The sequence below is a fragment of the Microcaecilia unicolor genome, chromosome 3 (assembly GCF_901765095.1).
Source record: "Microcaecilia unicolor chromosome 3, aMicUni1.1, whole genome shotgun sequence".
Taxonomy (NCBI): domain Eukaryota; kingdom Metazoa; phylum Chordata; class Amphibia; order Gymnophiona; family Siphonopidae; genus Microcaecilia; species Microcaecilia unicolor.
Window position 1 is genome coordinate 220,922,150 of NC_044033.1, and position 23,999 is coordinate 220,946,148.

Genomic DNA, 23,999 nt, shown 5'->3' on the forward strand with positions numbered 1-23,999 from the left:
AGACAAGTTGTCTGCAGGAATGCCTCTGGTGACCCCGGAGTGGATTGTCGTCACGACGGACACCTCTTTGTCGGGCTGGGGAGCCCACTGCTTGGGAAGGACAGCGCAGGGGCTCTGGTCTCCTGCAGAGGCAAAGTGGTCTATCAACCTCCTGGAACTCAGAGCCATTCGGTTGGCGCTTTTGGAGTTCATCCCGGTACTGGCGTTGAAGCCAGTACGGGTCCTGTCGGACAATGCCACGGCTGTGGCCTATGTCAACCGCCAGGGAGGTACCAAGAGCGCCCCTCTAGCCAAGGAGGCCATGAATCTATGCCAGTGGGCGGAAGCGAACCTGGAACAGCTGTCAGCGGCCCACATTGCCGGAGTCATGAATGTCAAGGCGGACTTTCTCAGTCGCCATACCTTGGAGCCCGGAGAGTGGCAGCTATCTGCTCAGGCGTTCTTGGACATCACGAAGCGCTGGGGCCAGCCGAGCCTAGATCTGATGGCGTCATCGGCCAATTGCCAAGTGCCGCGCTTTTTCAGCAGAGGACGGGACCCTCGATCTCTGGGAGTAGATGCTCTTCTCCAACAGTGGCCGACACAAGAGCTTCTCTATGTGTTCCCGCCCTGGCCCATGTTGGGCAGGGTGCTAGACCGGGTGGCAAAGCATCCGGGCCGGATAATCCTGGTGGGTCCGGACTGGCCCAGACGTCCCTGGTATGCGGACTTGATCAGGCTCTCAGTGGACGACCCTCTGCGGCTGCCAGTGGAGCAGGGCCTGTTACATCAGGGTCCCGTGGTGATGGAGGATCCCTCCCCCTTTGGTCTTACGGCCTGGCTATTGAGCGGCAGCGTCTGAGAAAGAAGGGCTTCTCAGACAAGGTCATCGCCACTATGCTGAGAGCGAGGAAGCGCTCTACTTCTACTGCTTACGCCAGGGTTTGGCGTACCTTTGCAGCGTGGTGTGAAGCAGGCTCACTTTCTCCCTTCACTGCTCCAATTTCTTCAGTGTTGGCGTTCCTGCAAGAAGGTCTGGAGAAAGGCCTGTCGCTCAGTTCCCTTAAAGTCCAGGTAGCGGCTCTGGCTTGCTTCAGGGGCCGCCTGAAGGGTGCTTCCCTGGCTTCGCAGCCAGATGTGGTGCGCTTTCTCAAGGGAGTTAATCATCTGCGCCCTCCTCTGCACTCAGTGGTGCCTGCGTGGAATCTCAACCTGGTGCTAAGAGCCTTGCAGAAGCCGCCTTTTGAACCCTTGTCTAGGGCATCTCTGAAAGACCTGACGTTGAAAGCAGTCTTTTTGGTGGCTATCACTTCAGCCAGAAGAGTTTCCGAGCTCCAGGCACTCTCATGTCGAGAGCCTTTTCTGCAGTTCACTGAGGCAGGAGTGACTATTCGCACAGTGCCTTCCTTCCTGCCCAAGATTGTTTCTCGCTTCCATGTGAATCAGCAGCTCTGTCTCCCTTCCTTTCGTAGGGAGGACTACCCAGAGGAATACTCTGCTCTCAAATATCTGGATGTGAGACGAGTCATCATCAGATACTTGGAAGTGACCAATGATTTCCGGAAATCGGATCATCTGTTTGTCCTGTTTGCAGGTCCTCGTAAGGGTCTGCAGGCTTCTAAGCCTACAGTGGCAAGATGGGTGAAGGAAGCCATTGCAGCGGCTTATGTGGCCGCGGGGAAGGTGCCGCCTATCCAGCTGAAGGCTCACTCCACTAGAGCTCAGGCGGCCTCGATGGCAGAGGCCGGGTCCGTCTCCTTGGAAGAGATTTGCAAGGCGGCAACTTGGGCATCGGCCCATACCTTCTCCAGGCATTACCGCTTGGCTGTGGCTGCTCGGGCGGAGGCCCGGTTTGGAGCTTCAGTGTTGCGGTCAGGGATTTCAATGTCCCGCCCTGGGTGAGTACTGCTTCGGTACATCCCACCAGTCTATGGATTGATCAGCATGATGATATGGAAGGTAAAATTATGTATCATACCTGATAATTTTCTTTCCATTAATCATAGCTGATCAATCCATAGCCCCTCCCAGATATCTGTATTGTTTATATTCTGGTTGCATTTCAGGTTCAAGTTTAGTCTTCAGTTCCTGTTCAGGAGGACTTCGTGTTCAAGTTTTTCAATGGATTCTTCAAGAGTTGAGACGAATTTGTGTTACAGTGAGCTGCTGCATTCCTCTCCCCTCCGTTTTACGGGGCTGGATTGAGACATAAATTCTGCCGGCGCTCCCTCCCGCTTCGTGCGGCAGTAGGGCAGCTTTGTACCCCTCCCGCTTCGGCGGTGTTAGGGTCAGTCAGCTCCTCCCGCGGTTGCGGTTGCAGGATAAGCCAGATCCCCCCGCATCGGCGGGTGTGGTGTCCCTCCCCCGCTCCGCGGGGATGAGCTGGACGGATTCCCCTCCCCCACTTGTGTGGGGATGAGCTGAGTTAATTCCCCTCCCCCGTTTCGGCGGTGGTGAGCTGGGCAGAGTGTCCCTTTGTGGGTGTAATTCTCTAAGTGCTGAGTCCTGCGGATGGAGCTTTGATATCGACATACTGAGGAGTTTCCGGCAGCACATGACCACATATAGGGAGGCAAAAGGATTGCTCTCTATCTCCACCTGCTGGTAGATGGACACAACCCACCAGTCTATGGATTGATCAGCTATGATTAATGGAAAGAAAATTATCAGGTATGATACATAATTTTACCATACTTTTCCCAACAACAATCTACCTGCAGATATCCAGAAGAGGTACCAGGACAGGACCTGTTGCAAGGATTAAAATTGCACTGGTGAGTATTTACCTGCTGGGAAATTGCACTCAAAATTAGTAAAAGGTAGTCTTGAGGTTAAAACGGTAATTTCAATGTCTTTAAAAAATTACTCTGCATATTTAACATAGGCAGTTTATACTATAGTTTTAGCATTTGAAGTCATTGTTTAAAGTTAAATAGAATCGTAAAAAAAGAGGGAATCAACCACACAATGTCAAACAGTACAACAAAGGAATGATGTAGGCCCAAAGGTAGATCAAGGAAGCACTTTATTGCAATATCTCGAAGGACCTGACAAGGGCCGTGTTTCGGCAAAACTGCCTGGGTCAGGGGTTGATACAGCATTTATGCTGTAATACTTTGCAAGTTTTTCATTGCTCTTGTATTTTATAACTCAAATAACTTTGTGTTTCATACTAGGATTTGCAGTATCAACCCCTGACGCAGGCAGTTTTGCCGAAACACGGCCCATGTCAGGTTCTTTGAGATGTTACAATAAAGTGCTTCCTTGATCCACCTTTGGGTCTACACCATTCCTTTGTTAAAGTTTAATAGGGCATCAGTTTAGAGCACAGCTAGCAGACAAAAAAATGTCCTGCCTAGAAGGATTGGGATGGCTATTTTAGTTGAAGATTCAATTATTAGGCAAATAGATAGCTGCATGGCTAGTGGATGTAAAGATCACTTGCTCACTTGCCTGTCTGGAGCAAAGGTGGCGGACCTCATGTGTTACCTATATAAGATTTTAGACAGTGCTGAGGAAGAGTCAGCTTTCTTGGTACATGTGAGTACGAACAACATAGGACAATGTGGGCGAGAGGTTCTGAGAGCCAAATTCAAGCTTTTAGGTAGAAAGTTGAAATCCAGAACCTCCAGGGTAGCATTTTCAGAAATGTTTCCAGTTCCACGTGTAGGACCCAAGAGGCAGGCAGAGCTCAGGAATCTCAATGCACGAATGAGATGATAATGAGGGGATGAGGGATTTAGATTTGTTAGAAACTGGTAACAATTTAGGGAAAGGGGAGCCTATTTTGAAAAGAGGGAATTGAATCTAACAGAATAAAATTCTGCAGGAAACGGATAGAAAATTGGAATCTTTATGGATAGAAATTCCATCTGGGAAGGGAATGAGAATACTGGTAGGGCTGTACTACCTCCGCATGGGCACAACATACAGACAGACGATGAAATGTTAATAGAAATTAGGGAAGCTAGAAAATTTGGCAGCACTATAATAATGTGTGATTTCACTTATCAAGGGGCTCTGTTACTAAGGTGCGTAGGCGCCTACGCGCATCCAACGTGTGTCAGTTTGGAACTACCACCCGGCTACTGCGTGCCCTGGGCGGTAATTCCATTTTTACGCACGTCGGAAAATATATTTTTATTTTCTGACAAGCGGCGCTAACCGGGCGGTAATTGGCAGTGTACATGTGCTGGCGATTACTACCCGGTTAACGTGTGAGACCTTACCGCTAAGTGAATGGGAGGTGGTAGGGTCTCAGGCCCAAAATGGATGCGCGCCAATTTTTATTTTGCTGCACATCCATTTTTGGACATAAAAAAAAGACCCTTCTTGTTGGTGCGCTGAAAAATGGACCTGCGCACGTCCAAAACATGTGCCTACATTAGCGCAGGCCATTTTTCAGTGCACCTTAGTGAAAGGACCCCCAAGTTAACAGTAAGAGTAGACAAATTCCAGAAAAAAAATAGCTGCTGAAATCAAAGAAGCAAGGATTCTTTCCAATGGGAAATGGACTTGAGAAAGCTATAAAAAATAAGAAAGTGGAGACAAAGATCTCTAACTTATAAAATTAATAGGGTTAGAAATCTATAATTATTGGTTAGAAAAAAAAAACTCCACTTAAAACATACAAAATATTGAAAAAGACTATAGGTTCCTGCTTCAATCCAAAAGATGACAATGAGGGGCATAATCGAATGGCGCCGGCGAAATAGATCGCCGGCGATCTATTTTGGTGGCGGCGCAACAGCTGGCCGGAACTGTATTATCGAAAAAGATGGCCAGCCATCTTTTGTTTCGATAATACGGTTCGAACTGGCCAAATGCCTTGGATTTAGCCGGGTTTGAGATGGCCGCTTTTGTTTTTCAGTGATAATGGAAGTTAAAAGCGGCCATCTCAACCCTGGCTATATCCAAGGCATTTGGTTTTGGGAAGAGCCAGCATTTGTAGTGCACTGATCCCCAGGTGCATAGCTCCCTCACCTTGGGTGCTGAGCCCCCCAAATCCCCCCAAACCCACTCCCCACAACTCTACACCATTACCATAGCCCTTAAGGGTGAAGGGGGGGCACCTACATGTGGGTACAGTGGGTTTTGGGGGGGTTTGGAGGGCTCAACACTTAGCACCACAACTGTAACAGGTAGGGGGGGTGGACCTGGGTCTGCCTGCCTGAAGTGCACTGCACCCATTAAAAACTGCTCCAGGGACTTGCATACTGCTGTCAGGGAGCTGGGTATCACATTTGAGGCTGGCATACAGGCTGGCAAAAAAGGTTTTTATTTTTATTTTTTTAGTGTGGGAGGGGGTTGGTGACCACTGGGGGAGTATGGGGAGGTCATCCACCATTCCCTCCGGTGCTCATCTGGTCATTTAGGGCACTTTTTTGAGCCTTTTGGTCGTGAAAATAAAAGGACCAAGTAAACCCGGCAAAATACTGATTAACGCCGCATTTTTTTCCATTATCTGTGAAAGCCGGCTATCTGGTAGCCACGCCCATGCCCGCCTATGTCCCGCGTTCGCTACACCACCGATACGCCCCCTTGAACTTTCGCCGGCTCAGCAACGGGAAAGCGGCGATGGTGTCATAAAAGCAGCTTTCGATTATACAGATTTCGCCGCTTTTGAGAGATCGCCAGCCATCTCCCGATTTACATCAGAAGATGCCCGATGATCACTTTCGAAAATAAGCCTGAATGTGTGTCTCCTTCACTTAGGGGCCCTTTTATTAAATGGCGGTGCTGCTACTGGGCAGGTAGTGTGCAGGAAATCAGCACTACTGCCAGGTGTGCCCAGGCACCTAGCAGTAGTTCTGATTTTGCTGTGCGCCATTTCCCACACCGGAAAGTAATTTTCTAGCACGGGCCTATGGTGTAGGCGCACCCGGTGGTAATCGCTGCCCGAATACTGCTCGGTTAATGCAGGAGCCCTTACTGACTACTAAATAGGAGGCACTAAGGTCTCAGTCAGTAAATGGCCGCTTGCAGACTTTTTTTTAATTTATCACATGGCCATTTAAGCCTTCATTTTAAAAATAGGGATTTTACTGCAACGGTAGTAAGTGGCCTGGGCGCATGGCAATTCTACGCGCCCACACTACCACAGGCCACATACTACTGCAGCTTAGTAAAAGGACCCCTTAATTATCAAACAACTCAGAAAATGCCAAGACACCAAATTCTATAAATGGCGCCTTCAGTTGTGTGCGACAATTTGGCTGCATGTGCAAATTGCACACACAACTTAATTGATTAACAAGCCAATCAGCACCTATAATTAGTGATTAACAACCAATTAGCAGCAGCACTAATTGGCTTTAATTACAATTTACGTGCACAATTTTCTAGGCATGTTCTATAACGTACTGTGTGTAAATTCTAATGCATGCAGCCAAAAAGGGGGCATGGCCATGGGCAGGTTGTGGGCGTTTCAAAAAACTATGCACACTATTATAGAATACACTTGATCAGTGCAGGTATTTAGGCCTGGTTTTAGGTGGCCTAAATGGGTGCGCCTAAATTGCAAGAACGGCACATGAGCCTAATCTATAAACTATGCCTAACTTTAGGCGTAGTTTATAGAATCGTGCTAAGGGTGTGGTTTTCCAGTGCCAATTTCTAAGGCACCATTTATAGAATTTTGCCCAAAGTATCCTGCAAAAGTTCTTATCTCAAAAAAAAAAAATCATTGATAGCCTACACAAGTTGGATTGTCATCTATTGATAATTTTTTTTTTTTTTAGATAATCATAATGATTTAGCTGTATGCTAGGGAAAACATTGATTTTTACAAAGAAATGATGAAATATTGTGCAGTTTATTTTATCGTGGAGTACATATAAAGAAAATCATAATGTGCTGAAATATGATGCCAATGTTTTTCTTTTCTGACAATTACTAGGATGCCAGCGAATGGATCTTTACCTATAAGGTGAATATGTGCTCCATATATTTACATTCAAGGTTGGGAGGAGACCTTTAGTCATGCTAGTCATTCCAATAAGTTATCAAAAAAGTCCCAAAGCCTACTTCAGGGGCCCTTTTACTAAGCCATGTAAGCATCTACGTGTGCCCAACGCATGCCAAAATGGAGTTACCACCAGGCTACCGCTTGGCTCTTGCGGTAATTTCATTTTTGGCGCACATTCGATACTCATGTCCGAAAAATTTATTTTTGGATGCTCGTATTGGACGCACGCCAAGTGGCATTTGATGCATGTAAGTCACTACCGCCTGGTTACCGCGTGAAACTTTACCGCTAGGTCAATGACTGGCGGTAAGGTCTCAGACCCAAAATGGACACATGCCAATTTTCATTCTGCCACATGTCCATTTTCGGCAAAAATTTTAAAAAGGCATTTTTTGCAGGTGCGCTGAAAAATGGATATACTACCGCAAACCATTTTTCAGCGCACCTAAGGAAAAGTACCGCTCAATGATTAATCAAAATTTGCCCCAGGTACAATATATAACTTAGATTGTGAGCCCATTAGGGACAGTGCAAAGTACCTGTAACCGCATAGTCGCCTCAGGAATCACTTGCGGTATATCAAATGCTGAAAATAATTAATTAAATAAATAAATAAATAGCTTTTCTCCCAAAATCTTGTACAAAATCATTCCTAGAAAGCATGAAGTTAGTGTGGTTCTTAAACTGAGTGACAGCAATCCCCCTTCCCTGGTCAATCATACGAGCAATTGATCAGACACCCTTGAAGATAAACCTTTGCTACTGGTGACCTGTGATTGTTAGCAAGCAGAAGAGGCCCCTTTTGAAAAAATGACACAGAACAAAAAAACAGAAAAAGGGGAAGCAGCCACTGATGTTCAAATCTTGGGATATTTATTAACAATTTAACACTATACAAAACCCTACATATGACTTGACGCAGTCCATTTTGGGGGAAAAGGTGCCTGCCTCAGGAGTCTTAGGGACGAATCAATCAACTGTATAGTTGTCAAAATACAGCAAAACATATAATGAAACAGTATTTTAAAAAAGGTGATATCAGGTGCACAAAATGTAACAAAACCGGAAAACACCAGCATTTTCCAGTTTTGTTTTCATACTGTGTCAAATGATATCACCTTTATTTTTATGGTGTTTCATTACATGTTTTGCTGTATTTTGACAACTACACAGTTGATTGATTTGTCCCTAAAACTCCTCAGGCAGGTGCCTTCTGCGCCGAAACACAGAACTGTATCGAGTCATGTATAGGGTTTTGTAAAGTGTTGAATTGTTAATAGATATCTTGTTGAACAATAGTTCTGAAAACATTTTTCAGAACAGGCAAGAACAAGGCTAATAAAAGAAAAGAGATGATCATCTGTAAAAGTAAGGATGACCTCCATAGTACCTCAGGGGTGTGGACATGACTATTTGTGGGGCCTAGGTTAAAAATTGCTGATTTCCAGACCACTTACACAAAATTGTGGTGGCGGGGGGAAGAGGGGTTGGTGGTTGAGAGGCTAGGATGGGGGAGGGCAGACTTATACGGGGTCTGTGCCGGAGCCGGTGATGGGAGGCGGGACTGGTGGTTGGGAGGCGGGAAATACTGCTGCACAGACTTATATGGTCTGTGCCCTGAAAAAGACAGGTACAAATCAAGGTAAGGTATACACATGAGTTTATCGTGGGCAGACTAGATGGACCGTGCAGGTCTTTTTCTGCCGTCATCTACTATGTTACTATGTAATGACTATACAAACATGACAAACTATACATAAGTACATAAGTACATAAGTAGTGCCATACTGGGAAAGACCAAAGGTCCATCTAGCCCAGCATCCTGTCACCGACAGTGGCCAATCCAGGTCAAGGGCACCTGGCACGCTCCCCAAACGTAAAAACATTCCAGACAAGTTATACCTAAAAATGCGGAATTTTTCCAAGTCCATTTAATAGCGGTCTATGGACTTGTCCTTTAGGAATCTATCTAACCCCTTTTTAAACTCCGTCAAGCTAACCGCCCGTACCACGTTCTCCGGCAACGAATTCCAGAGTCTAATTACACGTTGGGTGAAGAAACATTTTCTCCGATTCGTTTTAAATTTACCACACTGTAGCTTCAACTCATGCCCTCTAGTCCTAGTATTTTTGGATAGCGTGAACAGTCGCTTCACATCCACCCGATCCATTCCATTCATTATTTTATACACTTCTATCATATCTCCCCTCAGCCGTCTCTTCTCCAAGCTGAAAAGCCCTAGCCTTCTCAGCCTCTCTTCATAGGAAAGTCGTCCCATCCCCACTATCATTTTCGTCGCCCTTCGCTGTACCTTTTCCAATTCTACTATATCTTTTTTGAGATACGGAGACCAGTACTGAACACAATACTCCAGGTGCGGTCGCACCATGGAGCGATACAACGGCATTATAACATCCGCACACCTGGACTATAATTAGTTAAAATAATATAAAAGCAGATCAAGTAAAAAAGCAAATAAAAGAGAAGTGATTTTATTCAAACTGTTACCCAACATGGTCACGTTTCGCCCTCAGGCTGCTGGTAAACTGATACGAGTGGGTCAGGTTGAATTGAGAAGTGTGTATATTATAGTTGATATGTTAACTATAAGGGGTATGCCTAGTTTTTTTTTAATTTAAAGAAGTCTTTATTAAGCATTGATAAACATTAACATACATGTGTGACACATTACAAAACCATATAGTCTGGAACATTCAATATACATGACTCTAACACCCAAGGGATACAACCATAAAATCAGTGCTGTAAATAGCATCTTATTTTACTTCAATTTTTATCCAGTTTTTGTGTTTTTAAACCTCCCTTCCCACCCTCCCTCCCTCTCCCCTCCCCCCCATTTATTCCCTTCTACCCCCCATCTTTCGCCCATCCCATATTTCAACCAGAGCACCTTTGTAAGAAAGGTTCCCAAATTCTATCCCACTTATGCACTGTTTTCCGTTTCACGGCAGTCAATCTTTCCATCTCACACATGTATCTTACTTTGGTGATCCATCTTCGTATCGAGGGTACTAACGGGGATTTCCAACTTTGCGCTAAGTTTATTCGAGCTGCGTGCAGAGCACACCTTGTCAAGATCCACTGGTCAGGCGTTAGCCCTGCAGGCCTAGACCCAAGCAAGAAAACTAAAGGATGCCACTGCACAGACCGATCTAGCCACCCCTGCAGCCGAGAACGCACCCCCTTCCAGTAGGCCTGCGCCTTAGGGCATAGCCACCATATATGACCTGCGTTCCCCAGCCCCCCACATTTCCTCCAACAGAGTTTTGATACCTGAGCGAACATGTGATTTAGCCGAACCGGAGTCAGATACCACCGGTAAAATACCTTTATAGCGTTTTCCTGCGTAGCTACTGACACTGATGACTTCAAAATCTGCTTTTCCAGGGCCACCCACTCAGGTTCCGGCAATGTAAAATGCAGCTCCTGCTCCCATCTCTGCCTATGTAGGATGGACGGCTTAGCTCTGTTCTCTTGATAAGCATACAGTTTAGTTATCATACCCCTCGTGTCCTTGTCCTCTACACACATCTCCTCCAGCTGATGGACTTCTCGCTTCAAACATTCCACATATGCAGAGCTCTTCAAAAAGTGCACCAGCTGCAAGTATGCATATCGATCCCCCTGTCTAAGCCCATAATCATCCCTCAGTGTTTCAAAGGGCACCATAGTCTCTCCCTTGTGCAGCTGCCCCAAGGAATCTAATCCGGCCTCCGCCCATCTGTGATAAGTGACGCTCCCCATCCCTGGTTCGAACAAAGGGTTGTCCAGTATCGGAGCCAAACCCGAAATCAGTGGCTTCTTATCTGAAAACAGATGGTCCCAATAATGGAAAGTGGCCTGCACTGTGGGCGGAAATCTATCTACTTGCCCCCTGTACCTACCCGCAACCCACATTAACTGTCCCAGACTCCGAGAACCCACCAGCGCTTGCTCAATGTCAACCCATACATGATGGTCCTCCCTTTTAAACCAGGCTATTGCCGCCCTTGCCTGAGCTGCCCCATAATACCAGACCAGATTGGGTACCCCCAACCCTCCCATCCGTTTACTTTTATATAGCAGGGCCCTGGGCAATCGGGGTCTTTTCTGATTCCAGATGAAGCGGTTAATCGCCTCCTGCAGACCTGATAAAAATGATCTGGTCATTTTCATGGGAAGGACCTGGAACAGATAAAGAAGTCGAGGCAAAATGTTCATCTTTACTGCAGCAATCCGCCCAAACCAGGACAGTCCCATAAACATCCATCTGTCCAGGTCCCTCTGTACAGCTCGCTTAAGTGACGGATAATTGCTGGTAAACAGCTCAGTTAAGTTTCCAGGCAACTGCACTCCCAAGTATCCCAGCGCCTTAGCCTCCCATTTAAAGGCAAAAGACGTCTTCAAGGTGTCCATCACTCTAGGAGGGACTCCTACCGCCAGTCCAGTGGACTTGTTAGCATTTAGTTTGTATCCAGATATTGTCGCGTATTCCTCTATCACCTGCATTAAATTAGGCAAAGAGATTAATGGCTTGGTTAAAGTCAAAAGAACATCATCTGCGAATAGGGCAATTTTATACTCCCTCCCTCCCACCCGCAATCCAGCAATGTTCTCATTAGCTCGCACGGCCTCCGCCAATGGTTCCATTGCCAGAGCAAACAGGAGGGGGGATAGAGGACAACCCTGCCTAGTTCCTCTACCCAACCGAAATAATTCGGAGTTCCCTCCATTGACGCGCACACAGGCTTGCGGTTCTGAATACAAGGCCCTAATCCACATTCTGTAAAATTGACCTATTCCAACCTGGCGTAGAACCTTATCCAAATACCCCCAGTGAACCCTATCGAATGCCTTTTCAGCATCTAGTCCAAGCAATACTATTGGTCTATCCTTCATCTGGGCTGCATAGAGAAGATCCACTGTTCTCCTTATGTTGTCCGCTGCCTGTCTTTTGGCTACAAACCCTACTTGATCCGGGTGTATCATGCTAGGTAGCACAGTCCCCAGCCGATTTGCCAGGACCTTAGCTAAAATTTTTACATCAGCGTTTAATATGGAGATGGGCCGATATGATGCACATAACGTAACATCTTTGCCTGGCTTAGGGATTACGGCCACCCACGCCTCCATCATAGTCTTGGGAAGGGACACACCCTCCCTCACTGAGTTAACAATCATTGTCAGGTAGGGGGCCAGCTCTACAGCGTATACCTTAAAAAATTCGTTGGTGAATCCATCTATCCCAAGCACCTTCCCTGTGGGCAAGGTTTTAATAGCCCTAATGACCTCATCTACCCGCACCGGACATTCAAGCTCCTCCCTCTGTGCTTCAGTCAAGACCTCCAGCCCCCTAGCTCCCAAGTATTCGTCAATTTTGTCGGTCTGCACAGTGGCGTCCTCCTTATATAGGGTCTCATAATATTGAGCAAAGCACTGTCTGATCTGTGCTGACCTATGCACCACCTGCCCTTTACCATCTCGGACTTTCAAGATGTGACGAGAGGATCTCAACTGTCTTAATTTGATTGCTAATAACCTACCAGGTTTGTTAGTGTGTTCATAATAGACCTGCTTCATCCTTGCATGTGCAAATTGCAAGCTGTCTTCATGGAGCGAACCAAGCTCCAGTCTAACCGCCTGCAACCTACGCAGGTCTGACAGGGAACCTGTGGCCCTGTATTTAGCCTCTAGTCTCCCAAGTTTGTCCATACATAGGGCTAACTGAGCTTTGTGTGCCCTCACCCTCCTGCCCGCTCCTTGTATAAAGTAGCCTCTGGAGACTGCCTTAAAGGCGTCCCACACCGTTCCCAGAGAGGGTCCCGAGTCTAAATTCATATCAAAGTATTCTTTCAAAACTGGACGAAATCCCGCTACTAATTCCGGGTCCTGTAGCAAACCATTGTTAAGCGTCCATCTTTTTTCTCTCGGTTCCTCTCTTAGGGACGGGAGAACAGCCCAGGTCGGGGCATGATCAGATATGCTAATGTGGCCTATAGAAGATTCCCCCTCTCCCCCAGACAATGCCTTGTCCAAAAAGATGTAGTCAAGCCTAGAATAAGACAGATGAACCTGGGAGTAAAATGTGTAGTCTCTCATCCTGGGGTGTGCCAATCTCCAGGCATCGTATAAGCCCAATTCATCCACACAATCTTTTAATGCCTGTGAAATTTTACAATCCAGAGGGGCAGGAGGAGTAGAACGGTCTAATCCAGGCTGCATAGTGGCGTTAAAGTCTCCCGCCATTATTAATTTCCCCTTGGCAAAGCTCTGCAACTCTTTTCGGAGACGAAGGAAAAACTCCCCCTGCCTCTCATTTGGCGCATATACACTTGCCAAGGTATACTCCTCCTGCTCCAGCACTACTTGCAGTAGAAGAAATCTTCCTTCCCTGTCCTTTTTAGAACGTACAATCTGCACCTGGACATCTCTATGAAATAATATCGCCACCCCCCTTTTTTTAACCCCCTTTACATCTGAGGCACAAACCACCAGTGGATACTGTTTAGAGGACAACAGGCCCTCGTATTTTTGCATTAAATGTGTTTCTTGCAAAAAGACCACTTGAGGTTTCAACAGCTGCAATTCTCGGGACAACGCATGCCTCTTATAAGGGGAGTTCAACCCCTTCATATTATAAGTTACCAATTTAAATCCCGCCATTGCTTATTCTGTAGTTACACCCCGCTTCAATTGGAGGATGGCTATCCATCCTTTCACCCCCCCTCTTCCAACTCACTTGCTTCCTGGTTGTTCTGGTTATTCTCAATCCCTTATCCCTCCCCATCCCATTCCCTCCCCCCCCCCCCTCCCATACCCTCCCTGGCCCCAAAGCCAATATCCACCAACTGGTCCCATATGGCACCAGCTGGGTGTTGCAAGGAAGCAACCTCACCAGCCGAATAGACTCACTTGTAAACCGGAGCCTATCACCACACAACTGAACACTCCCTTCGGCCCTCCCACTCGCCCCCTCCCCCTCCCTCATGCATTCTCAATTATATCAATATTTAACTCGTATCATTCTTTATACTTCGTTTATCTCCCAAATGTCTCTCTGCACATCACCTCCTCTCAATGTCTCTCAGCTTCTGGTTCCTCGCACCGGTTTCTTGATTTCGCCCCTGCAGCTCAGGTCCTGGGCTTCCTGGGTGCTTTCTCTACCCTTTTCCATCTCTGGAGTCTTGCTTTTGTAGAAGAAGCCACCTCCACTGGTAGGGTAGCTGTAGTGGCCAATCCAGCCTCGTGTAAAAGCTTCCAGGCTTCTCCCACTCCTCGACATCTATGCTGCGCACCCTTGATCTCAAAACAAAGCGCAAACGGGAATGTCCACCTGTAGAGAATCTTCTCTCTCTTCAAAATCTCTATTACCGGTCTCATAGCTCTGCGTGAGTTCAAAGTGAATAAGGAGAGATCCTGGTATATTGCAATTCTCGCCCCATTGAATTCCACTTCGGGGTTCTTTCTAGCTTTCTGCCATATCTGGTCCTTGCAATTATATGAAGAGAAGCGCACCACTATGTCCCGGGGGTTGTTATCTCGAATTTTCCCCAGCGCTCTATGCGCCCTGTCAATGCCCATTGCAGCTGTATCCAAGTCCTCTCCCATCAACTGGGCACATATATTTCGCACCACCTCCGGTACTACTTCTCGGTCTTCATTTTCTGGAACTCCTCTGAATCTTAAATTGTGTCTGCGCCCTCGATTTTCTAGGTCGTCTAATTTATATTGGAATTCCTCCGACTGTTCCATTAACTTAGCAAGTTGTTTATCAACCTCCTCATTTTTATCCCCCTGTTCTTCTGCCTTCTCCTCCAAGGCTTCCACTCGGCCTCCTAGCTCTCTCAAATCAACGCTCAGAGCGTCTACGTGCTCTAAGATCTCTTCTTTGGAGGCTCTGATTTCGGCTCGAATGGTTTCCAGGCAGCGTGTCAGGTCCGCGGGGAGAGCTTGCATTTGGGCCGCTTCAATACCCCCGTTACCATCTTCCCTCGAGGAAGCCGAACCTGACTCCGACGAGCAGCGTGCTTTGGGGGATGGGGGGCGCGCAAGGCCCCGTTCCGCTTGCCTCGTGGCTGGTCTATCGTGCTCGCGCTGCTGCGCTCCGCTTTTCTTACTCATGGCGCTTTACCTGGGACGTTCGCCAATCACTTATAGTCCCGTGTGCGATTTTAGAGAGGTTTTTGATTCGGGAAGCACCTTTGAGAGGGTGAGGAGACACGGAGCTCAGGAGTTAAGCGGCCATTCAGCCGCGTGACGTCACTTCCTCTCCGGGGTATGCCTAGTTTTAACCCCTTTTAGTCTTTTTACCCCTGATGCAGCCTGAGGGAGAAACGTGGACACGTCAGGTAACTGTTTGAATGAAACCACTTCTCTTTTATTTATTTGTTTTTTTACTTGATCTGCTTTTATATTATTTTCATTAATTGTAGTTCTTCATGTTTGTATAGCCATTATCCACACAATTTTGTGTAAGTGGTCTGGAAATCGGCAATTTTATTTAAGTAGGCAGAGCAGTGCCTCTTGTTTTGTTGAACTACAATTAGTTTACAGTACTCATTAATTAGTTATGACTAGTTCTTGTCTGTGAAAGTCTAAACCCCTGTTTACTAAGCCGTGCTAGCGGCTGCCGTGCAGGCGTGCACTAATGCCGACACAGCCCATTCACTTTGAATGGATTGTGTAGGCACTGCCATGCGGCTTAGTAAACAGGGGGATAAGGGCTGTGTTGTGATTTGAATTAATAGGCCTGCACATTATCTCCCCAGTTATTAATGCCATACAGACCTGAGTGATTTTTCTGATTTTCACCCACCCTTACTCATTTCCTACTTCTGCTCTTTCTTTCCAGAACGCACTATAGCAAACCTGATATTGGACAGATTCCGTGAGTAATTACCCTTTTATAATAGAAATGCCAAATGCATTTTTATAGTTTTTAAAATATTTTTACCCTGGGAATGGTGCATTAGACCATGGTAGATTAGGGATATGAAAGGAAAAAAAAACATTCCTTCAATGTGATTTAAGCAGGCAGAAGAGGCTCCTGGCCCTTTAAATCACTCATGGCTGCTCAAACACTGATATTCAGTGACACTTAATCTGGCAGTGCCACTGAAAATCCACCAGTCATCCAATTTCCTTAGGTCTTCCTGCAATATTTCACAGTCCGCCTGTGTTTTAACAACCTTGAATAGTTTTGTATCAGATAAATGTGTTTCTTGTAAAAAGATTGTTTGCATTTTTTTTCCTTTTGAGAGCTACAAAGTCTTTTTCTTTTTATAGGGTGTTTCATACCATGGACATTCCACGACACAGTGTTCAAATTAACCACGGAGTATTACAATAATTGAGGACCATAGGGAGTCGAGAGACAGAGTATGCAAAATAGATAGTCTATTAAGAGTCTCAAGAAAATAACAAAGGAGAAAACAGTAGCTACTAAAAGGAAAACAAAAAGAAGAGAGAGAAAAAAATTGAGATGTAAAGACTGAAAGGTATACAGAGCGGAAAGCCTGGCCAAAAAGGAATATGTAGAGTGGGGAAGACAAAGGCAAGTCAGCAAAAGCTCAATCCCCCTGATACATCTGAAAAACAAAACAAAAAAAAAACCTGGCGTAATCTATTATCACAGATAGTAAACAAAGAGTCATATATTGAGGTATGGAATGACATAGAGAGAAAATTAGAGCATCTGGATGGTTTGAGATAAACCTAACATTTGTCTAAAGTTTAAAAAATACAAACTCTTTACTAGAAGCAGGTACAATTCAAGCAATATGCTTAGAAACAATGAACGTCAAATAGTGCAGTCACATACATGTAACTAACGTAGACAACAAGAACATTTAAATACTGCATTCTCAAGTGATAAACATCATATCCATAACTAGCTTTGAATTTATAAAGAATCAGATAGATGTTTTCAATACTTAGGTGGATATTTGTTATGTGGTATTGGAGACTGATATGAAATAAAAGAAAAGAATAATCAAAGGAGAATTAGGAAGTGTATTAATACAGACGGGTCTTATTATTTATTGATAATAAAGCAGGAATAGGATCTTTCCTGAAAGTAATGAACATATATGGACTTACTAAGTCCTAACACGGCTTAGTAAAAGGACCCTCAAGTCTCTTGACTAACAACAGTTGACTCTTTCAGACGCAATGAAGTGATGATTCTGACTCCCTGGCTGGCCCCAATTGTCTGGGAGGGGACTTTTAACAGCGATATCCTAAAGGAAGACTATCAGCAGAAGAACTATAGAATTGGTCTTACGGTCTCTGCCATTGGAAAGTAAGTATCCCAGTCTCTAGCTTTAGTTAGAGTTTCATTTTTTGGTATTAATTTATTTAAGTGAAGCAGGACCTATGAACACCGCTGGAGAAAACTGCAGCCTAATCCCATGGGTGTAGTGTGACTGTTTCATTCGGGGGGGGGGGGGGGGGGGCAAAGGATGGGGCAGGGCATATTAGCATATTAATTTGTATATATATATATATTATATAATCCACTTAAGTGCAAGGGTCTGGGACCAAAGAAATGCATGCAGTTAACTGGAGCCTGCACTTAACCGTTGTGACCCAAAGAAGCTTGACATCTGATAAACATATGTACAGTACTGTTTATTATTATACGTACAGTATACAGTCTCTGTTAACTGACATTAGGCTTACTTGAAGTAATTATAGTCCTCTGTACACTCTCGGGTCTGTGAGTCCCATAGACTATGTCTACCAGATGGTTACTTCCTGTTCCGGGGCAGAGGGAGCTGCAGCGAACGAACAAAGTTTAGCGAACTCGGAGGAGCAGGCGTGCGCCGCGGCACCCCCCCAGCACCGTGCACCCGGGGGGCTGTCATTTCGCCGAAGGGGGGGAGGTGTCATCTAGCGGGGGGGGGGGGGGGGGGGCGCTGCACCCGGGGGGGGTGCACCGGCGCTCCGCCCCAGGTACCATCCAGGCCAGGAACGCCACTGCATCAGATTCTTGTTTCTCACCATGCTGTTTCTTGAATTTTATGCTGTTCTTCTCCTTCCATCTTTCCAGCCATCCAACAGTGGCTTTGAATTCAGTTAGTCCAAGACTTTCTGCTACCTGGTTAGCTTTCTCCATAAGCAGTGGACCACTGTCTGCTCTTGACTCGAGAAAACCACCAAAGAAGAGCATCTTCTACATCCTCAGCTTTTTCCGCCCGTTTTCGTTTCCGTTTCCGTTGTGGATTTGTATTGTTTTGCCAGTCTTCCAGAAGACGGTCTTTCTGCTTCAAGACACGTGAAATTTGACTGGGATTGACACCATATTCTTTAGCAATAGATGCTTGACTTTGTTTGTTTGTTTTCTAATTTTTTAATTACTTCTATTCGTTCAGCCAGTGTTAAAGTCTTACAGTTCCACTGCCACGTCGACCCCAGTGTACACTCTAACAACATTTTTTCGCTTATTCTGCCTGTGGCAGTTAAAGGGGTGGTAAATTTGAAATCTTGTTGGTTCTCAAACGCCAATCGGCTTCCATATTCCGTCCACGCGCTTACGCAGAGTCTTTTCTGCAGAGGAGCAATCTTAAACCATGCATATAAACCGAAGTTTGTCAATATAGAAATTGATGGTGCCAAAAACGGGACCGAAGTATGGCATGCAGTTAAACAGAGAATGCGCTTATCCGACATGCACATACATATTCATTATGGTTATTCCCAAAAAAGCCTGCTCTTTCTCCCTTCCTTCCTTCTTTCCTCCTTATCCAGAACTCCCTCTTCCTCTCTAATAGTATTTCCCCACCCCCTTTCCCATACCATGCCAGTGTAGACCTTAGAAATGCATAAGCTCTATATGTAGATCATAGGAGCCAACTTTTCAAAATGATTGGGGGTGCTGAAATTTTTTTTTACAGGTGGTGCATTCCCCACCCCTCCCCTCCCTCCCTTCCTCTCCCCCTCCCCTCCGCCCCCTCTCCCCCTCCCCCCTCTCCCCCTCCCCTCTGCCCCCTCCCTTCCCTCAGAGTTCCAGTCCCGCCCTCCGTCTGAGTTCCAGTCCTGCCCTCCCTCCCTCCCAGTTCCAGGGCTCCCTCCCTCCCAGTTCCAGGCCGCCCTCCCTCCCCTCTCTCCTTTCCCTCCCTCCCTTCGAGTTCTAGGCCCCCCTCCCTCCCTTTGAGTTCCAAGGCCCCCTCCCTTTGAGTTCCAAGGCCCCCTCCCTCCCTCTTTCCGTCCAAGTTCCAAGGCCCCCCTCCCTCCCTCTCAGTTCCAGGCCCGCCCTCCCTCTCTCTCTCTCCTTTCCCTCCCTCCCTTCGAGTTCCAAGGCCCCCCTCCCTCCCTCTCTCTCTCTTCTTTCCCTCCCTTCCTTCGAGCTCCAAGGCCCCCCTCCCTCCCTCCCTGTCCTTTCCCTCCCTCCCTCCCTCCTTCCCTTCGAGTTCTAAGGCCCCTCTCCCTCCCTCCCGGCCTCCCTCCCTCCGAGTTCCAAGGCCCCCCTCCCTCCTTCCCTTTCTTCGAGTTCCAAGGCCCCCTCCCTCCAAGTTCCAAGGCCCCCCCTTCGAATTCCAAGGCCCCCCTCCCTCCCTTTGAGTTCCAAGGCCCCCCTCCCTCCGTCCGTCCGTACGAATTTTAAAAGCCCTCTTCTTACCTCATCAGTGAAAAGCATGCACTGCAGGCTTGGCGCTTCAGCCTTCCCTTCTGTCTCTCAGCTCTGGTCGCGCCCTCATTTCCTGTTTCTGCAAGGGCGGGACCAGAGCCGAGAGACAGAAGGGAAGGCTGAAGTGCCAAGCCTGCAGTGCACGCTTTTCACTGACGAGGTAAGAAGAGGGCTTTTAAAATTCGGACGGACGAATGGATGGAGGGCGGGCCCTAGAACTCGGAGGGACGGACGGACGGCCCTGGAACTCAGAGAGAGGGATGGATGGCTGGCCCGCCCTGCAACTCAGAGGGAGGGAGGGAGGGAGGAAGGGACTTTTAAAATTCTGGCTGGGCCAGCGCCTATGATGTAGATCCTTCAAGAGGTAGTGTGTCATGATTTAGGCTCTACACCCTTTCTGATGTTTTGGTGCCACCTCAGTAAGGCCAACACACAATCTCTCCACTGCAAAACGCTATACACAAACTTGTGCAAATACCCACTCATAACCTTACCAAACCATAACAGCACTAATTCCAAGGACAGGATGAGCTACATCCTTATGCGTAGAAAGGCAGCACTGTAATTACACCGGGCTCTAAAACACCAGTACACTACCTAATGAAAAAAAACAAAAAAGGCTGCAAATACTACACACTAGCAGAATGCTGCATCTTGATCACACATGAAAAACACATGACAACAGATATGACACAAGGAACTAGAAATAAAAAACATATGAAGGCAATATACTGAACTGGAAAGTTACCTCAAGAAGTCAGACTCAGCATACAGCAATACTAGAAAAATTGAAACTTACATGCAAAATATCACAGATGCACATTTCCAAAAGCTGACATATTCCAATTAATAAATTCAGAATAAAATACTTTTTTCTACCTTTGTTGTCTGATCATTTAGTTTTTCTATTCGCTTTGGTCCCAGTGTCTTCTGTTTTATGCAGTGTCTTCTTTCCATTTGATATTTTTTCTGTCACCATGTCCACCATCCTCTTGTGTCTTTATGCGTCCTGTCTACCATCTGTAGCCCTGTCCCTATCCTTCCTCCAGTTTCAGCATCTACCCTCAAAGTGTTCCGATCCAGCCCTTAAATTCAGCAATTTACCCTCCATCCATATCCAGCATTTCTCCTCTCTCCCTTCCCCTCCATCCGTGTGCATCTCCTTCCTTCGTCTTTCCTTCCCTCCATCCTTGTCCAACATTTCTCCTCTCTTCCCTGCCCTCCACTCTATCCATGTCCAGCATTTCTCCTCTCTTCCCTCCTCTCCATCCATGTGAATTTCCTTCCTGACTTCCCTTCCCTCCATCCATGTCCAGCAACTCTCCATTCTCCCCTGCCCTCTCCTCCATCCATATCCAGCAAATTTCCTCTCTCCCCTGCCCCCTTCATTCATCCATCCATGTCCAGCAAGTCTCCTCTCTCTCCTGCCCTCCCCTCCATCCATCCATGTCCAGCAACTCTCCATGCTCCCCTGCTCTTCCATCCATCCATATCCAGCAAATTTTCTCTCTCTCCCTCCCCTCCATCCATCCATGTCCAGCAATTCTCCATTCTCTCCTGCCCTCTCCTCCATCCATCCATATCCAGCAAATTTTCTCTCTCTCCTGCCCCCTCCATCCATCCATGGCCAGCAATTCTTCTCTCCCCTCTGCCCTCCCCTCCATGTCCAGCAATGTCTTCACTCCCCCTGCCTTCCCCTCCCATCCATGTCCAGCGATTCTCCCTGCCCTCCCATCCATGTCCAGCGATTCTCCTTTGCCTTCCCCCCATCTATGTGCAACTATTCTCCTTTGACCCCCACCCTTCCCTCCCATCCATGTCCAGTGACTTCGCCGGCTCCCCCTTTTCAGTCCCTGAGTTCTAGTTCCCTCCTTTCCATCCATCCATGTCCAGCAACTCTCCATTCTCCCCTGCCCTCTCCTCCATCCATATCCAGCAAATGTCCTCCCTCCCCTGCTCCCTCCATCCATCCATGTCCAGCAATTCTCCTCACTCCTCTGCCCTCCCCTCCATGTCCAGCGATTTCTCTTCTCTCCCCTGTCCTCTACTCCATGTCCAGTGATTCTCCTTTGCCCCTCTCCTCCATATCCAGTGATTTCACCTCTGTCCCCTGCCCTCCCCTCCCAGCCATGTTCAGCGATTCTCCTCTGCCCTCCCCCCTATCCATGTCCAACAATTCTCCTTTGACCCCCTCCCCTCCATGTCCAGTGACTTCCCCAGCTCCCCTTTTCGGTCTCCTTCAGTTCCAACCCAGCCCTACCTGCCTGCCCTCAACTCCCCGACAGCCCTCCTCTCCGTTCCTTCCTGCACCCCCCCCCCCGTGCGTTTAAACCTTTTATTTTCAGTTGCAGCGATGGCAGTGAAGAAGACAGCACAGTGGGCTCGCCTCCAGCCTTTCCCTTCCCTCACACAGTGTCCCACCCTCACAGAAACAGGAAAGACATCATCGCAGGAAGGTGGGACACTGAGTGAGGGAAGAGAGAAGCTGGAGGCGAGCCCTCTGTGCTGTCTTCTTCACTGCTGTCACTGCGACTGAAAATAAAAGGTTTAAACGCGGGAGAGGGGAGGAAGGAATGGAGAGGAGTGCTGTCGGGGAGCTGAGGGTGGGAAGGAGGGACCGAGAGCCACCTGCAGCGTTGCGCTGGCCCTGCGTTTGGGGGGCTCACCCCACCAAACTACGTCCATGCCTAATCCTTGTGGGTCTTTTACAGAACAAACGTTTTTCACTACAAGCCATTTAAATGCAACTCCATGACTTCTCTTAATTCATTAAGGGACCCTTTTATTAAGGTGCACTGAAATCTAGGCTTAGCACATTCTAAAGTGGGACTTTCCTATTAGTAAAGCCCAGATTTACCGTGGCCTGTTTTTAAAGCATTTTCTTTTTTGTAGGTCGCATGTCAATGTCATAACAAAACTATGTAAGCCACATTGAGCCTGCAAATAGGTGGGAAAATGTGGGATAGAAATGCAATAAATAATAATAATAATGTTCACATTACCATGTGGTATCTGCAAAAACTTAGGGCGTCTTTTACTAAGGCGAGCTAACATTTTTGGCGTGCTAAACGTTAGAGACGCCAATGCATTCCTATGGGCATAACGTTTAGTGTGCCCACAATTTTAGTGTGCGCTAAAAACATGAGCGCGCTTTAGTAAAAAATGCCCTTAGGGGCCCTTTTACTAAGCCATGTAGGTGTCTACGCATACCTAACGAACTTCAATTTAGAATTACCGCCCAGCTACCGCATGGCCTGGGCAGTAATTTCATTTTTCACGAGTGTCCACTATACACACCAGAAACGTTTTAGTTTCTGGTGCGCAGCGAGGCATTCAATGCATGTAGACCATTACCGCCCAGTTAACGCATGAAACCTTACCACTAAGTAAATGGGTGGCGGTAAGGTCTCAGACCCAAAATGGATGCACACCAATTTTAATTTTGCCGCACATCCACCTTCTGCAAAAGTGTTAAAAAGGCATTTTTTGCAGGTGTGCTAAAAATATGGATCTGCGCGCACCCAAAACCCGCACCTACACTACCGCAGGCCATTTTTCAGCGCACCTTAGTAAAAGGACCCCTCAGATATGGGCACAGAATTTAAATAACATCATACTCAACGGCTTTTTGGGGTGATAGAACTGTAAATATATTTTACCATTCTATTATAGGAGAATGAAAATGACAGATTTGTAACATTTTCCATTAAATTTAAGGATAGGATAAGTAACTTTAGGGTGACTACTTAATCTTTCAGATTGCTCAGGACAGGACTACTCGATTCTGATATAACCTCTCTATGGGAATACTGTAATTTTATAAGAGCACCTATGTGCTTTCGTTAAAATAGTCACCCAGAAGCAGCCCCAAAAGTGCACTAATTCACATGCAGAATTTACTCTTGCTCCATAGATGGTGTATATTTGTTCATGTATTCTATATGTATGTATTCATATACATCATAACTTCACCTTGGTTCTGCCCAACCTATACGCATTTACACCACTTTGTAATCTTATAAGAGCCTTTTCTGTATCTAAAACGGGCTTAAGAAAACAGCAAGGCAAACGGTTTGCAGAATCCAATGTTGATGGTAAATAAAGAGCAGATCCTGTAGAACTGCAGTTTTTATCCTTTATTCCAGTGGTTCCCAAACATTCTCAGGTCACGGCACCCCTAGGTTACACATTTCTTCTCAAGTCTCCTCCCAGCCCCGCCCAGCCCACCCCCCAACAGCATTGAATCCTATCTTTGCTAATGGGAATGCCCAAGCCCCACAAGCCCCACACTCCGAGTTCCAAGCTCCATGCTGCTTGCGCAAGCAAATTTTGTGTCATGCTGCAGCCAGCAACACCTGCATTCCCATGCATGCCCTCCTTCTCTCCCCACTTCCATCCAGCCTCTCCCCTCCTTCTCTTCCCCT

At 46.8% G+C, this 23,999-nt stretch overlaps 1 protein-coding gene across 1 annotated transcript in view; it reads left to right on the forward strand.

Annotated features, from left to right (window-relative positions):
- LOC115466325 (histo-blood group ABO system transferase-like) overlaps nucleotides 1–23,999 on the forward strand; it is a 102,967-nt gene that overhangs the window by 64,137 nt on the left and 14,831 nt on the right. Inside the window, exons 5-8 of the mRNA XM_030197502.1 lie at nucleotides 2,700–2,753; nucleotides 6,878–6,907; nucleotides 15,799–15,834; nucleotides 17,113–17,247. Of these exons, the coding sequence (XP_030053362.1) occupies nucleotides 2,700–2,753; nucleotides 6,878–6,907; nucleotides 15,799–15,834; nucleotides 17,113–17,247 (255 nt within the window). The remainder of the gene's footprint in view (nucleotides 1–2,699; nucleotides 2,754–6,877; nucleotides 6,908–15,798; nucleotides 15,835–17,112; nucleotides 17,248–23,999) is intronic.